General features: G+C 44.2%; 1 protein-coding gene across 2 annotated transcripts in view; it reads left to right on the top strand.

Moving 5' to 3' along the window:
* The first annotated feature begins 3,127 nt into the window (after positions 1-3,127).
* nsg2 (neuronal vesicle trafficking associated 2) overlaps positions 3,128-17,974 on the top strand; it is a 21,668-nt gene continuing 6,821 nt past the window's right edge. Inside the window, exons 1-3 of one of the 2 annotated variants that reach the window (XM_048266643.1) lie at positions 3,128-3,420; positions 3,876-4,055; positions 8,099-8,215. In XM_048266643.1, coding sequence (XP_048122600.1) covers positions 3,927-4,055; positions 8,099-8,215 — 246 coding nt within the window. In that variant the 5' untranslated portion in view covers positions 3,128-3,420; positions 3,876-3,926. The remainder of the gene's footprint in view (positions 3,421-3,875; positions 4,056-8,098; positions 8,216-17,974) is intronic. The other variant, XM_048266635.1, reaches the window with a different exon arrangement.

Below are 17,974 nucleotides of genomic sequence, written 5' to 3'. Positions count from 1 at the left end.
GGGCATATTTACTGCTGTGTACTAAGAACCTTTTTCATTTCTGTATTTCTGCACTTTTTTTTTTTAATATCCCAGCATAAACCAATCCCAGATGAGTACATGAATTCAGGTCACAATTACCCCTCTCTCATCTTAATGAGGTCACAGCGATGATGAACTGGCTGAGTGGTTTTGGGCGCTCGCTTCCTAGAGTCTCTTTTTTTCCCCCAACATGACAAAAGCTCTCCAATATCAACCCTTTAGAAAGCCTAACCATTTCTGTGAACCGTTATACACTGGCTACCAAACAAATGGAAATAGTAAGTAATATGTCTCAACAATTAACTTGTTCACTTTAATCAGTATTACCACCATCCAGCAGCATGATGTTCCCTCAGCTGCACCAGTGCGTTTTTCATTTTTTTACCAACCCAAACATTTTTGAACATGTAATACTGTAAAGAGATTCTGCCAGCCCTGAGACCTGAATGACTGAGTAGAGCTAGTATGTTGTATTAGGTCAGATTTTGTTAGATTTGTCATTGTGTCCTATTCTTTGTGCACTCTAAAAGTTTCCATCATGTTAGCACCGGAACAAATTCCTCATGTAGCCTACTTGCTGTTAATTCTTTCTTTTTTACACGTGTCTCACTCTGGACTAATGCCTTCTGCTGTTGCTGGGTGGCACCACAGGAAGACCAGCGAATAACAGAGGTGTGTGTGTGTGTGTGAGCTCAGATGCAAAAAAGCTCCCAGTGACCTCATGCGTTTTTCTCTGTCTACCAAAACAAAGTTTTCTACTGAGCCCATCCAGTCTGCCGCCCAGACAGCCATCGGCAGGGACAACAGGAAACACATCACAGTTCTGTACACTGAGTGAACCGATGAGCTCCCCTTAAAACAACTGACATCCAGCACATCTACAGTACTTACCTCCCACCAACTCAAATTAAATCATTACCTTCCATAGCAGAAACTGACTGTGCCTTCACATACTTTGACAAAATCATCACTGTCAAAATTATGACTAAAATTAAAAAAAAAAAAAAAAAAGCTAATGAAATTATACTTTGCAAAAATGTTTTAGATTTGGATGCCACACTTAGGAATTGTCACGAAAAAAAGAAACATTTTCAAATCTGCAATGAAAAAGGATTACAAAGTACTGTCATGCAAAAAAAAAAGCCTCCAAGAAATGCAAGTTGAAGTGTTTTATTTCATCATACCATGTGCAGTTCTGAGATAACAGATAGCAAATTCTGTTGCTTTTCATTCCAGGTAAGAAGTTCTTCTTTTGTCACATTTATGTCAGTCAGCACACACTTCAGTCAGCACAAACACACTGAGAGGAGTGTGTGTGTGTTCTACTGTTTTGATTTGCCTGGATTTAGGACCAGACTGGACACTTAAATGGAGAAGATTTTGTGCACAAACTCAAAACAATCATGAAACACATCAAAGTGAAGCTCTATAGGGTGCTTGACACACACAGCTGACAGACTGTTTTCAGTGGGCTGGCCTACTAACCCTCGATTGCAGGGCAAAGTGTATTTCCAGAGTTGCACCATAGTCTCCTGCAGTGCTGTGTCTGATATGTTGACACACTGTAATTAGACATCCAGCTCCTCAGCAGACGCTGTGGGAGTAAGTGGCTCCCTGCGCCAAGTCGAGACGCTGGTAAACTTGCCCTGGTGAAACAGAAAAGCTTTGCTGCCCTCAGAGAGTTTACCTTTGACCTTTGGCAGGTTAAACAGCTGTTGAAAGGCCCTTTTTAGAAAAAAAGTTATGTCCCAGGGGAGGTGGTCCCCTGAACGCCCCAAATGACCCTTGACCTCAGTCTCACCCCATGTTAAACCCCAGAAAGATGGTTTAACAAAAATGGCCTGGGTGTGTGGATGCACCCTTAAACTGTTTAGATAGCTTGCGTACAAATATTGAGCGGAAGTTTATACTGGTTGTGAGGTGTCTGAAAAAATTGTTCCACAATAGCAAATAAGACGGCTGGAAATCATACATTGCGCCTATATATTTGATTTTAATAATCAACGAACACCACTAACTTGGTGAGTTGCACAGTTTTGAAAACGAACGTTAAGGGTTGTTGTAGGATATGTTCGTGCATGCCTGTTGCAGCCACTGTCTGAAGCAGTTAAGGCGATTCAAAACGAGTCAGAAAAGTCGAGACAGGACCAGTCGTCAAAATGTCGGTGTCCACCACTCTAGTTCATCCAAAAACAAACCAGAAAAGGGACTCAAAGTGCTAAATACCGGAATTTTCCTTTAACTTTATACAACAATATATAAAGGCACAATTATTCATCTTAGAGGTCTGAATATAATATAATATAATATAATATAATATACATTTTACGTGGAGCTGTTTTGCCCGTTCTATATAGGCTATACAGTCTATGGTTTTAGCAACCATTATCTTCTAGCCATTGGATTAGTGGACCTTTCTGGTTTTGTCCAAAATGCTAAAGGTGGAGTCTTTTACTTTGTTTAAGAATGATTCATTTTATTCAGGGAGCTGTCTAAGTGGAGCATAACTAGAAAAAAAGTAACTGGACTATCTATTTTTATCGGTATTTGCTACAACTCTTTAAAGTTGTGTATAATGCTCAGCACATTGTCAAAACACGTTACTATCAAAATTAAATACCATCAAGTAGGTAGGAAATCAGCCATGCTGCTGCACCTTTTGAATCTATTAATTAGTGATTTCTTTCATTTAATCACAAATAACCTTGATTTTTGACACATCTCTCTCCCATCTATCTATGCCTATGACCCATTTATTCTAAAGGCCCATTATTGACCACTTGTTGTTAACTTTGTAATAAAGTTTATACGTTTTACATTGAAGTTTGTAAAAGTATGATGACTGCTAATGCAATTAAAGATTTTGAAGAATTTTTTTTGTATAATCGATTTTTTTTTTCATAATCAAGCTTTGTTTTTCAACCGGAAAATATATAGGCTACGGCCGGTGGTCCACGTGAAATCCATAGTGCCAAAATCCTATAGCTATAGGTCTAAGACACTTCTTGATGCCTGACACTAGATGGCAAACTAGAGGTAGTACTGCATGGAGAGCTATTAAGCTGCACAGTGACCGAAGTTTATTCGAGGTCTGGGTAAAACAAGCGGAGAGTTTCCGTTAGTTTCCCCCTAGTGGCGTCGTTGTGAAGCCTGGGGTTACAAGACAGCATTTCGATTTGAGCGCTGTTCGGGGATCGGAGGGCCGTCAGTTGTTGCGGTACTCGAGCAGCTGTGCACCTTGCCCGCATCAGCACCGCGCGCTCTCCTTCTGAAAGCCGAGTGCTTATCTACCCGGCTTTGTGTGCCACTCCTCATCTATCCTACCAAAACCCGTGTAATAGCCTACGTTTGGTACGGATTCACGACATTGTAGTTCACCTCAAAGGAATCCGTTCGCAGGTGAGTTGTCTTCAAAAACGCATTTGAATGTTTTAGACGATGCTGAAACAGTTGGAGCATCTGTGCTCTATTTTGTTGTTTGCTTGTTTGTGAACTGCGTGACGCCCACCAAACTATGGCGTTTGAAGAGTGAATCGTGTTTATAATCTATACATAATAAGCATATAGTTGGAAATGTACAGACTGATATTGTTTGTTAGGCTATATGTAGGCTATATTTTGAAAGCAGAACGGGACGTTTGCTAACCGCAAAATGAATACTTCATGTCTGGAGGGTATATGAACAGTTATGACGGCTTGCCATGCAGTGCTTGCCTTTAAAAAATCGCTGAGCATAAATAACATCAAAAAAGATTATCGTTGTCTTTTCAAAGACGTCACTGGTGTCTGGGCTGGTGATAAACAGCCTGTTTTGGTTAATGACTGTTTCCCCTCTGTTCCCAATTTCACATTAGATTTATATCGCCTTTATAGGTTCGCAAAAGGGATATACTTCATTTAGTAAAATGGTAAAACTGGGGAGTAATCTTCAAGACAAAGGAGCCAAAGCGGCTAGCGTAGAGGATGGTTTCCAGAACGTGCCCCTCATCACGCCTTTGGATGTCTGCAATCTCCAGTACCAAGCCCCAGACAAGGTAAGGTACCTTTGCCTTTCCCTGCTGTTTACTAACAACCCTGCCTTATATAACCCAGTTAGTCACAGCAATTAGTCCCCAAATTATTATTCTTCAGATACCCTAGAATGAGATTATTTAAGTATAAGTATAAGTATACTATACTATATATAAGAGATTATTTTGTTATTTGGATGTCCCCAGTATCAACATGTATGGTCATCCAATAACACAAGAAAACAATCTTCAGACAGAAGGTGTTTTCTTGGTCATTTGTTTTGAGGATTGAAAATACATGTTTGTGTGATCATTTTTCTGGAGGAGATGAAGCTGATAGCTTTGGGACATGAATGTCTTGTCTGGTATGTCTCTGTAATAAATATTATTGTTATTTGCAGTATGTTTGAAATAGAGCTTCAGTCCTTGTTTCTGCTGACAGAGCCACATTCAAGCTGTGACTCCTCACTAGACTTGCATGTCAATCATCTCAGTCACACACACACACACACACACATTAACACACCCATGCACACGCACGCACACACACACACACTAACACACACACACACACACACACACATACACACACAAACACACTCACATACACACACACATTAACACATACACGCACACACACATTAACACACCCATGCACACGCACGCACACACACACACACTAACACACACACACACACACATACACACACAAACACACTCACATACACACACACATTAACACACACACGCACACTAACACACACATGCACACACACACACACACACACACACACACACACACTCAAGCACGCAGACACACAACCTCCCATCACTCTTCCATTATGTTGCTTAGATGGATATCTTCACCCACCCCCCCTTTGTCTTGTTGTCATATTTTACAGGGGGTAGGCTGGCGTCCTGCCTTCTCCCTGTTATTGGATAGTCCTTGGGGAGGCTGAGTCTTTATTGACCTGCATAACAAACAGAGAGGGTGTGGGGAGTGGGCGGGGAGGTGGGAGAGAGAGGAAAGGAGGGATTGGCTCACTTCAGAAAGCAGACTGAGGCTGATTGGTTGAAGCTGCATGGAGATGCTGAATATTGGTGATGAACCTTCTGTTATAAATCAGTGTCTACACTATTCATCTGGTGAGTCAAAAAACACAGCATTTGATCTGTCAGCCTTGATCAGATTCAGCTGGGAATTGGCATGATTTTGGTCTGCTATGATTTGATTTGGTCTTTATGCGGGTGTGTCACTCAGTGATGGACCTATGGCCCAGTGTTTAGATGGTCTTGTGGATGAATACAGAGTGCATGTTGTCCACACTGTCCTTTTATAGTTAGATGACCCTGAAAAAACACCCTTGGTTTAACAAAAATTGAGGACAAACATGGTGAGCAGATCTGTATTATTCTTGGACTATTCTCAATGATACTGCTTCTTTGTGACCACGCACAAACATAGACAAATATAAGCTACCAACCAAGCCTAACAAATCATTGATGGCGACATGTCAAATGTATGAGGAAGATGAAATCCACTTCTGTTTAGATGATGTCTACATGGGATGTTAAGCACAAAAACTCATCACAGAAAAGTGGGCTTGGCTACCTCCTGTGTGGGAGATGGAGGGAGCTTGGGGGTGTGGGCAGTGGTTGGTAGATGGAGGTTGGGTAGTGTGAAATAGCATAGAGATTTGGAGCAATTCTCCCTGCTTGTAATGTATTTGACTTGAACATCGAGGAGGGAGTCGATGCTGTAGACAAGACTGATGTCATAAAGCTGAAGTAGATGATCAAGGACCACCAGCATTCACAAAATGATGTGGAGCAGTATGGCTTCCTTTATGGTGTCTGTTTTTTTTTAACCTCAATATCATCTTGGCGAAGAAAAAAGTGAAGCAAGCTACCAAGAGAGAACCACTGACCTCTGAAATGGACTGTGAACTTATCATTTGCTGCTGGTCAGGACATGAAAACATCCTGGCACCACCCTCGATCTTCCATCTGTAGAGTACTTCATGTCTGTCTGTGTGATGATGATGTGGAGACCCTCCCTGCCTCTGACCGGGAGCCAGGCCCCGAGCTCAGGCCAGGGGACAGGACAGCGGCCAGGCCAAGCCAGACCAGGGCAATCTGTTGGCAGCCGCCGCCTGGTGAGGGATTGGGGAGGAATTAGCGCTGATCCCATCTGGAGTAGCGCGGAGTGGGTGGGTGGGTGGGCTGGGGCGGCAGCAGCGGGGGCCTCCCGCACACTGGCGGGGCTGTGGCTGGTTGTTGCCGATGCTGCTGGTGTTTGTCTGCGCAGGAGGCTTTCTGCTGAGAGATTCCGTGCAAATCAAAGCTGCAGCGTTTTGGCCCGTGTCGGTACAGCACGGGAACAACAACAGCTCACCTCCGCTCAACTCAACAGCAGCAGCAGGTTGTTGTTGTTGTTGTTTTGTAAGCCTACTGGTGTTGCCGCTATTCTCTTTGATTTCACACAAGCTTGGAGACAGTCCACAGATGAATCCTGAATGACTATCCATAAAAAGATACACATCACAGGGGGTGTCTTTCTAGTAGAACCGTTTTTCTATGCAACATATTTCCACCACAGGGAATGCATTGTGAAGCAGAGCTCTTAGTTTGCTTTATCGTTTGCTCCACCTTTCTTGACCCTGTTGCCCGTGTTCCCATTTCCACCTCTCCTTCATTCGGACAGGCTTTAGGTGTCCATCACTTTAGGCCTACACTAAAATCACCGCCCTGGTCTTATATAGTGCACCATTTCCCAATTAAGTTCTTTGCCATTCTTTATCCCCTTGTCATATTTATGGGACAAGCATCATCGGTCTGATGGATCCAATCTGTCAGCGCCCCCAACCCACCCAGCCTTGCCAAGTGGTGTAGATTATTAACCCTGCATGCCCCAACTCTAACAGCTGCAACCAAGTGGGGAAGGTGGAGTTGGAGGGGATGGAGGGTGATGCAAGTGATGACTGGGTGATGGAATGGGGCAGGAGAGGTATGGAGGCAGCCGGCCTGTGACAGCAATCTGGAGAGAGAGAGAGAGAGAGAGGGAGAGAGAGAGGGAGAGAGAGAGAGAGAGGGGGCGAGGAGCAAAAGAGGAAAAGAGAGGGAGTGATTGGACAGACAGTCGGTGGAGGCGTAATTGTGGAGTGTGTGGCGAGTGGTGGTGTGGGCTGGTGTGGCAGAAAGGGTCATTAGGGGACATTAATTTCCCCGCCGATGGCGAACAGCTGCACAAGCCAGTAATCACGGCGAAAAGCCTCCCCTGATCTGCCCCCTTTTTTTTTCTGGAGAGCTGCGTCAAAGCTCATAAACGAACCGATAAAAGTGACAGTTAATGTCTAATTAAATGAGTTGGACGTGGGACTCCTAAGGCCAAGGAAGGCAAAATCAGTGGGGTTCTTTCAGAGAGAACTGGAGTTGCATACGATTGAGGCGTACGACAAGAGACATTTTCTTGACAGGATGTGGTGGTGATGAGGGTAATGCATGTTGTGTGAACTAAAGTGTAAAGTCAGTAGACTAGTAGAAGTCTTTGAATTGTTAATGTCATCCTTTGGTTAACTAATTTGTATGCAACTGGGAAGCTGAAATGTAATGAGGAATTTGTGCGAATGGAATATTTATGTAAGGCCTCAAGGAACAGACACAAAATAAATATTTTTGTCCATGTCCGTTCAAGTGTTAACAAGAGGAGCGTCTGCAGAAAAACAAGCAATCAAAGCTTCACACCCTAGTTGTTGAGGATTTTCCATATTCAGCGCACTGCAATGTCAATGTTAGTTGCGATTCAGTCTCTCACTTGTCTCTCTTTTTCAGTGCCATAACTGCTTGTTTACGTCAGCCTCTACTACGTTAGTCTTAAAGTGTAGTTAGAGTTCTGCCCTTCAGCCATCGTTGTGTTTTGTCTCAGATGTTCCCTGGCGATGTTCTCTGGTGCATCGTTGTGTTTAATCTGAGATGTTTCCTGACGATATTCTCTGGTGCATTGTTGTGTTTTGTCTGAGATGTTTGCTGACGATGTTCTCTGGTGCTGCTGCTGCTGCTGTGTGTAGGTGGTGGTGAAGACCAGGGCCGAGTACCAGGCGGAGCAGAAGAAGGCCAAACTCAAGGTGCCAAAGGTGGAGGAGTTCACCATCAGCATCACCGATGGAGTTTCCGAGAGACTCAAGGTACAGTGGGCTTTCTGTCCATAATAAAGGGCTTTCTTTCTTTCTCTCTCTCTTACCTTCTTTCTCTCTGGAGAAATACAGGAACACACACACACACACACACACACACACACATTCACAAGTATGAAGACTCAATTATCAAGACTTGATGCGAACATATTAATTTCAAAGAACTCTGGTCCCCATTTGATGCAAGTTGTCCTTGGGTACAATTGAGATGTACATAGAATTAGGTGTCATGTCAGGTAGGCATATTAATGAGTAAAAGTAGTAGTAGTAGTTCTATCTTTCATGAACTGCTTAAGCAAATGCTGCTTAGGAGGCTTACAGTATTATGAAGTAAGATCAGAATGTGAAAAAAGGCAAAGATATTCTTATGCTGTCTTTCAAGCCAAGGACACCTTTGAAACCAGACTTGTTCAACACATTTTATGTCACATAGGGAGACAGGAAACTTTGTCTGGCATAAAGCTGTCATGATAGCAGACACTAACACACAGTGTGACAAAAGCAGGTTTGTCTCAAGACAACACAAAGACTGCCAAATCACCTGCAATGCTGCATGTGTGTGTCATAATTACCAAAGTTGAGATGGCAGCAGTGAAATCTTGCAATATTCTGTGGTTCATTGTTTTTATAAATACACAACCATTTGCAGAAAAAAAACCCACTTATCCTCATCACATTATATCTTTTTCCTCAGACTGTGTTTATCGCTGGTAATCTCACCAATCATCACATTTTTCACATCCACATCTACTACAAATCTGCAGTGCTACTTACTGGCAGGTTACACCAGGCACATAACTAATAAGTCTTCTAAAATGATTTTTACGCTCTGCTAACGAAACGCTTCAGTTGCACACCTGGTAACCTCACATCATCGCAACATTTATTTTCATATACACATCTTCTATACACCTGCACATCTTACCCTCTGCAGCGCTCCTTACTCCTCAACCCTTGAATTATTCTGGCCTGCAGCCCGTCTACAGACCCGTGGGTAGCCATCGCATCTGAGCCATTTAGCGCACACAGAGGAACAGGGGAATGAGGTGTTATGGAGAGGAGGCAGCTGAGCTCTAATGCTCCCAAAGGGCCAACAGGGGGGTTGTGCTTCTGAAGCTAACTAATGTTAAGAGATGGGAGTGCCCAGGAGAGGAGAGGAGGAATTGAGGGAGATGGGGTGAGGAGAGGAGAGGAGAGGAGGAATTGAGGGAGATGGGGTGAGGAGAGGAGAGGAGAAATTGAGGGAGATGGGGTGAGGAGAGGAGAGGAGGAATTGAGGGAGATGGGGTGAGGAGAGGAGAGGAGGAATTGAGGGAGATGGGGTAAGGAGAGGAGAGGAGGAATTGAGGGAGATGGGGTGAGGAGAGGTTAAGAGAGGAATGTAGACGTGAGGAGAGAAGCAGAACAAAAGAACGAGTGTTTGCAAGTGTTTGTGGAAGTTTGACCCGTGGAATAAAGGTAATTTAAAGAGCGGGCCAAGGAGAGCGTCATTATGAATTCAGGAGAAGGAGAAGGAGAGAAGCACTGAAGCCTGTCTGTTGAGGGGGAGTAGCGCTTCATCAGCGTTGCAGTTTGCAGGTGTCCAGTGAAGCTTCAGTGATCACATTTTGTGTTTGCTTTTGAAATAGAAAATAGCACGTCCACTGTACGCTGAGAAGTGGGTAAGACATAGGCAAGGCCTCACCTAACGCAAGCACTGAACCGTTACATGTAGTCTGGGAAATATTCCATTGAGCACAATCTCCTGCTGTCATGTCAGGAAAAACCTATTTGGGTTTTTGGAACCCATGTTGATGTCTGCTGTATGGAGGATAAAGCTCCATTTTCAGCACCACAGATAGAAGATGGTTGAAGACTGACTGTATTGCTGTTGAAATACTGTATACTGCATGGAAATGGATCTGGGGAAATGGAAATGGATGAAAGCTGTCTAAAGTGACAAGGCCCCTTTAGAGTGTCTCTGAAAAGGCAATGGAAGAAGATCTGCTTCAGCAAGGTAGTGAATAGAGAATTGGGCAATTCCACGGAAAATGGACTTTTTGTATCATCTATAACGCCAGTGAAATGCCTTGGCATTTGTATGATGTGAATGATAACATTCATTTTTTGTGCATTTTTTCTCATGTACATTCTTCAGCCAAAAATAGCAAATGCTCAAATTTCATGTAATCATTCACATCATACCATACCATCACATTTAATTGGCGTTATGGATGTTACAAAAAATGTAATTTTCCATGGAATTGCCCAATCAATGTATGATACTGATTCAGTGGTACCTTTTACATTTTGGTTAAATGCAATATAGCGTAAAATATGACTTTCTTTCTCATCCACTATTATGGATTCCTGCTTTCCAGCTAATTCATTCTTGGTGTATTGTATTCAGGAGCCAACTCTGGTTCAGTGCAATGTTAAGAGTTCAGAGTTAAGTGCTCAGGCTCTTGAGATCAGATGCGGGTCTGATGCAGGGCTATTAGACAGCGTTAGGGAGATGCTGCGCTGCTCGTTGGCAGGGCTGATGTGAATGGACAAGGCCCTGGCGGTGTGCTGATCGCCTGAATGGACGAGGGCCTGCCTCTGCGCTGGAGATAGCGTTGACGGATGGCGCCCGCACCCTGGGCCCACTCTCCCGCGATTGGTCCCAGGTGTGTGCCCATACAATTCCCTGCAGCGATTACATCTGCAAATGAAAGCGCCGTTCCCTCCTCTCTACCGCCCCTCCCCTCCCACTTCCCCTTTTTCAGACAAATCAGACAAAACAATGGAAGCTGAGCAACAGAGGTCTCTCTGGTGTGTGATGCCTCAGAGCAGAACTTATTAGCATAGCTTGTTAAAGTTTAAAAAAGGAAATTACAAAGATGACTTAATTAAGGGGGCGGAGAATGGAGAAGGAGGAAGAAGAGGGGGGAGGAAGAGGGGGAGGTGAGGGGAAAATGGGTTGGCTTGGGTGTCTGTTTGTAAAGCTAATTGCTAACACTGAACGGCTGCAAGAGGCTTGCTGTATGGAAGCTGTCAGAGTAAAAGTATTGTTTCATTGTACCCAGTCAAGCCTGATATTGTGGTATACAGTACAGATGTCTCAACTCTAACAAATCTTCAGTTTAGATATATTTTAATTTACTCTAAGCTGTACACTAAAAAGGACAGGAATCTTTTCAAATCTAAAGTAGAAATGCTAACATATTTGAATATGCCAACCATATTCCCACCTGCTGTTAATAACTGCAAGCATTATGCATTAAAATACTACTATCGAACATCTACATAAACAAATTACTGAATACAGTACACAATGTTTCCATTGCCCTACAGTATTCTATTCAATGTTGGTATTTTTTCCCAGAAAATATACAGACTTTTATTAGCTTGCACTACCTGTGCATGACTGTCCAGACCTATCAGAGAGTATGAAAGCCCAGGGGTTTGTATGTATTTGCATTCTGGGGAGATGAGCCAAATCCTCCAACAATTATATTTTTGCCCTACCAACAAGACCAGAGATGAAAGCAAAGAGAGGGTGTGCAAGCAAACTCTGATGCGAGAGATTTCAGCTGGCAGAATAGAAAAAGACTGTGTGTGTGTGTGTATTCTGTGGCAGATGCCAGGGGGTATTGGTCAGAAGCTGAGATCCTGACATACCGACATCCTGACATACCGCCTACACAGCAAGCGCTATTGTTTAGTCTACCATTTTGTAGCCACCTGAGGGAGACTGAAGAGTCAGAGATACGTGGGCGGAGAGAGTGGAAAAAAGAGTGTGTGTGTGTGTGTGTGTGCGTGTGTGTGTGTGTGTGTGTGTATGTGTGTGTGTGTGTGTGTGTGTGTGTGTGTGTGTGTGTGTGTGTGTGTGTGTGTGTGTGTGTGTATGTGTGTGTGTGTGTGTGTGTGTATGTGTGTGTGTGTGTGTATGTGTGTGTGTGTGTGTGTGTGTGTATGTGTGTGTGTGTGTGTGTGTGTGTGTGTGTATGTGTGTGTGTGTGTGTGTGTGTGTGTGTGTGTGTGTGTGTGTGTGTGTGTGTGTGTGTGTGTGTGTGTGTGTGTGTGTGTATGTGTGTGTGTGTGTGTGTGTGTGTGTGTGTGTGTGTGTGTGTGTGTGTGTGTGTGTGTGTGTGTGTGTGTGTGTGTGTGTGTGTGTGTGTATGTGTGTGTGTGTGTGTGTGTGTGTGTATGTGTGTGTGTGTGTGTGTGTGTGTGTGTGTGTGTGTGTGTGTGTATGTGTGTGTGTGTGTGTGTGTGTGTGTGTGTGTGTGTGTGTGTGTGTGTGTGTGTGTGTGTATGTATGTGTGTGTGTGTGTGTGTGTGTGTGTGTGTGTGTGTGTGTGTGTGTGTGTGTGTATGTGTGTGTGTGTGTGTGTGTGTGTGTGTGTGTGTGTGTGTGTGTGTGTGTGTGTGTGTGTGTGTGTGTGTGTGTGTGTGTGTGTGTGTGTGTGTGTGTGTGTCTGTCTGTCTGTCTGTCTGTATGTATTAGAATGAGCTGACAGTCTGCACTTGAATAGACTTCTACACTACAGCAGTCGCTGTTTCTTCACATGTCTGTCTGTGAGATCTGCTCCAGTAGTTCAGCAGTCCAGGAGTCTTCCAAGGACCTCAGCCAGTCCCCTTGCAGGATGGCCGCATGTGCACAATTAAGCCCTCTGGACTCTGATGCTCATGCCTGGTCTTAACTTGTGGTTATTAAGTGAAGCCGGCTCTGTGGACACTAGCCAGCCGTGTGTGTGTGTGTGTGTGTGTGTGTATGTGTGTGTGTGTGTGTGTGTGTGTGTGTGTGTGTGTGTGTGTGTGTGTGTGTGTGTGTGTGGATAGATAGATAGATAGATAGATAGATAGATAGATAGATAGATAGATACTTTATTGATCCCCAAGGGGAAATTCAAGGTCTCTGTGTGTGTGCGCGTGTGTGTGTGTTAGGGGTGGGGTGGCATCCTGATCTAGCCGGCCTGGCTATGAGCTTTTTTTTACTTATGAATGCTGTTTGTTGTTTTGCCATTTACTCTATGCTTTGGCAAATCCGCCTATTGTCACTGTACATGTCAGCAGTTAGCAGAGCCTTCAATTTAAGTCTACATATTACCCCACAGACTTTTACTTACATTTCCTCAGCGTCATGCTGATTGAATCTGACAGAATTGAATTACTTCCTGAGCCTTGGTGTGAAATTTGATCCCATTTTGTTTACACAAACAGTCTTTGTTTTTACTCTGCCTGTCAGATCATAAAGTGTCAAACACAAGTACAAAGGCATCTCCACTTACACAAATTACATTTTGCTGCTAATATATATTTAATAAAGGAGCCATGCCTTTCGTTTCTCCGATCGGCTTTTCTGTTCTCCATATTCACTGAGCATGACTGCAGTATATGTATGCAAAGATGAGTCTGGCCCTTGGCTTGCACTTGTCTGAGCTCTGTAGTCTTGTCGTGGTGCCAGCGTGAACCCTCCGCTTGGAATCAGACAAAATAGAGTAATCATTGGGGTGTGTGGGTCCCGTTGGCTCCATGCTGTTGTCATTTGTCATGTTAAAGGGGACACGGCATCGGAGGCCCTGGAGGGGAAGGCGCGAGGCTTTTGTGCACCGCGACTTCCTTGAAGATTGATGAGTCCAGATGGCTTTTACTCTGTTCGGAGTCTGATTAATTTCACTGCTTTCTTTTGTGAAGGAATAAAAATCCATCTCAGCCATCTTGCGTCTTTTCTTTTTTGTGTTCTATCCCCTCCTCCTCCTCCTTGTCATCTACTTGAGCTGGCAAAGAAAGCAGGCAAGAAATGTCAAGGTGTGTCACTAAAATTTCACGTTTAAAATGTATTCCATTTTTGATCTATTTCAAGAGAGAGAGAAAGAAAATCAGAAAATAGTTTGAAAGGATGAATGAATTCTCCCCAAGTGTTGATTCAAGGTAATTGATTTTGTTCAGGCACTTTGATTGCAAATGCCAGGCGTCCATCACACCACCCCCCATCTTCTAGTCTCATCTTTGCCCCCTGGCAATTCCTCACCCTCTCCTAGACCCTGTCCAAACTAGGCAAAGCCAGGTAAATATAAACACACATAATTATTTCTCTGTTTAGCCAGAGACTTTCTAATGTGGAGACACAGCACTCAAAAAATACTCCATAGAAATGCATGGGGCTAGTTTGTCACGCCAATATGGCCGTTGTCTACACATATCCCACCCCTTCCTCGGCAAAACGTCGACATGTGAATACATTGAGCCAATCATATGGTGTGTTGTGAAGACATCGTGCCAATCATGTGTTGTGATCTCGCCGCTGGAGCAAGATTGGTGTCGTGAAGCCTTGCGCACGCGCATTTCTGCCGAAATGGATGCCCGACGAGTGCCTAAAAAGCGTTGTCAAATGGCCGCCGAGTGGAGAGACTTGCCTAAAAGGACTTTGGTTTAGCTCCTTCATCCAAATTGAAACGCTGTATGCCGACACTGAAAGTGATATTTTTCGGAGATAAATTTGAACACTCCGGGTTCATGTTGTAGTGTGGTACAGGAAATGGAGAGAGAAAAAAGAAGAGCTTCAGATATGATGATGTGTGGCTTCCATGACACTGATAAAAGTTAATGTTCCAGACAAACCACCAACAACAAACACTTTAATGGTCCTTCATAAAAGTGTTTTATAGTGTTCTAGTCTGGACGCAAAACTTTTGAAAAACATTACGAAAGCGATAATGTGTACTGAGATCATTTTCACCTCAAATATGCATATTTCTATTTAACTGGCTTAATGTGGACATGACCCTAGTGTTTCCTGTATGGCGTAATGTGAGGAGAGCCCAGGGACCAATTACTGTTCACAGTATTGCTGCCAGCTCTCCTCGTGGGTTACTGATGTCGCTAAGGTCACTGTCTCTGTGGAGGCTGTCCTCTCGTTGGGCAGGGAGGACTCAGCGACACCCTGTGGCTTACACTGTGTGTGTGTGTGTGTGTGTGTGTGTGTGTGTGTGTGTGTGTGTGTGTGTATGTGTGTATGTGTGTAGATGTTTGTACAGTTGTGCAAATGTGTAGGTATATGTGTTTGTGTGTGTGTGTGTGTGTGTGTGTGTGTGTGTGTGTGTGTGTGTGTGTGTGTGTGTGTGTGTAAGTACTTGTTTGTATATGTATGTTTGTATGTACATCTCAGGGGTACACAACCTCAAGAGCCAAGACAATAAAACTGACTGTAAAGAGACTAACATTGATCACAGAGAGGGGTTAATACGCAAACAAAGATACAGAGTGTGTGTGTGTGTGTGTGTGTGTGTGTGTGTGTGTGTGTGCCTGTGTTATGTTTATGTTTATGTTTATGTTTATGTGTGTGTGTGTGTGGTATATATTAATGAGGGTGACTTTGTGATATTAACGGGAGTTTTGCCTGTTTAGCTGTTGGGGAGAGATATACCCTACCACACACGCACACACACGCACACACACGCACACACACTCACACGCACACATAACCACACTCTCCTCACTTTTCCCCTACAACTTCATATCCAGCCACCCAGCCACTCATTAGCAAACCAAATGTGGCTGTTTTGCATACCCTCTGAGCCTCGTTAGTGGAGTATCTCAGGGAACAGGTAGCATAGCAGCTTGGGCCTCTTCTCTCCCCACATAATCCACCACAGCGCTAACAACAAACCTCACTGGAAGCCATGAACATCTGAGCAGGGAGGAGGATGAAAGTGAGAAAATAAAAGCAGAGTGGCTTGTTGTGGCTTTTAAGTCTCTTGCCCCATCCAGAATGCACACACACACACACACACCACACACCACACACACACACACACACACACACACACACACACACACACACACACACACACACACACACACACACACACCACACACACACCACACACACACCACACACACACACACACACACCACACACACACACACACACACACACACACACACACACACACACACACACACACACACACACACACACACACACACACACACACACACACACACACACACACACACACACACACACACACACACACACACACACACACACACACACACACACACACACCACACACACACACCACACACACACACCACACACACACACACACACACACATTGCACTCTCTGCCAGTCTTTTAAGTGTAATGAGCCTTAGGGGAGCCCAGATTTTTATCTCATAAAAGAAAAGTTTAGAAGGAGCAACCAAGGACTTTGAATGTTCGTTGTGAGAGTGTTTTCTTTCTTTTTCATGCTGGCTCTCCTGAGAGAGCTGGCCTGATTGAACGCCATTAACATAATTATAAACGAACCTGCGTGTGCGGTGAGAGGACGAATCCTCTTCATGCTCTAACCTGGAGTTCTAATGATTTTTTATTTTATTTGTTCTGAGCCTGGGATAGCTCTGCTCAGGCAATGCTATGGATTTGTGCTTTATTGATGCTAAAATAAAATGGCAGACAGCTGTGGTTTTCAGTGGGGGTACAATAATACTGTCTACACAGAATAAACTACGGGTTCACATTTCCTCTTATGTGAGATACCATGAGAGCCTTTGGCCTTTTACTGATGGCTGTGTGTTTTGGTGTGTTCACTGGTGTCTGTGTAAGCATACTGTACTGTATGTGCTTTTGGTGTCTGTGTAAGCATACTGTATGTGCATTTGGTGTCTGTGTAAGCATACTGTACTGTATGTGCACTGGTGTCTGTGTAAGCATACTGTATGTGCATTTGTGCAGAGAGGAGATGGAGGGAAGATAGGTGTTGCTCAGCGGCTGTTGACTTGATAGGGTGGAACACCCACAGGAGAGGTGTGTGTGTGTGTGTGTGTGTGGGTGTGGGTGTGTGTGTGTGTGTGTGTGTGTGTGTGTGTGTGTGTGCGTGCGTGCGTGCGTGCGTGCAGATTCCCAGGGTAATGTTATTGTATGCGTCATATTGCTTCTCCCTAACCACAGGACCTCAGTGATATTTTACCTCTCTCTCTCACTGTCTCTCTTTCTCTCTCCCACATCTCTCACTGTCTTGCCCTTGCAATCATCTTTCTACTCTTCCCATCTCCCCCATCTCTGCCTCTCCCTTACATTTGCAGTCAAGTCACTATGCCCCTGCTCTTACCTATTCAGCTCGCACAGCGCAGAACAAATACATTTTTTTCCTCTCAATACCATCAGACCCCAACTCAATATCTGTCAGCTCAAGCAGATCATTTGCCAGCGACTAAACCTACTGCATCAGCCTCATGATTAACTGAACAGATAAATGCATCGCTTGCTCCCAAGCTCCGGAGCTCAATCAGCGCTCATGTCTCATGATCCTGGATCCTGTGTGCATCTTGGAGGCCCATTGATTCAGTTATTGACTCAACTGCACACCTGGGGCTCAGGCTGGAACTGTTTTCAGCTGTGTGGGTGCCAGAGAAGTTGTCTTGCCACACGGGTCTTACACACACACACACACACACACATACATACACACTTGCACACATACACATACACATACACATACACATACACATACACATACACACATGCACACACGCACACTTACACATACACACACACACACACACACACACACTGAGACACATGCAGGCACAATCCCATTTGTATGCACACACACTCACATGCATACACTCAGACGTCTCTCTCTCGCTCTCTCTCTCTCTCTCTCAGATACAATCACACACACACACACACACACACACACACACACACACACACACACTCTTTGACATATACGGCACAGATGACTTCTTGGAAAGGGGTCTTGCTGTGCCTGTGG

The sequence above is a fragment of the Alosa alosa genome, chromosome 2, assembly GCF_017589495.1.
Source record: "Alosa alosa isolate M-15738 ecotype Scorff River chromosome 2, AALO_Geno_1.1, whole genome shotgun sequence".
NCBI classification, from domain to species: Eukaryota; Metazoa; Chordata; class Actinopteri; order Clupeiformes; family Clupeidae; genus Alosa; species Alosa alosa.
The sequence above is the reverse complement of the archived record's forward strand: the minus strand, read 5'-3'. Positions and strand labels throughout refer to the sequence as shown.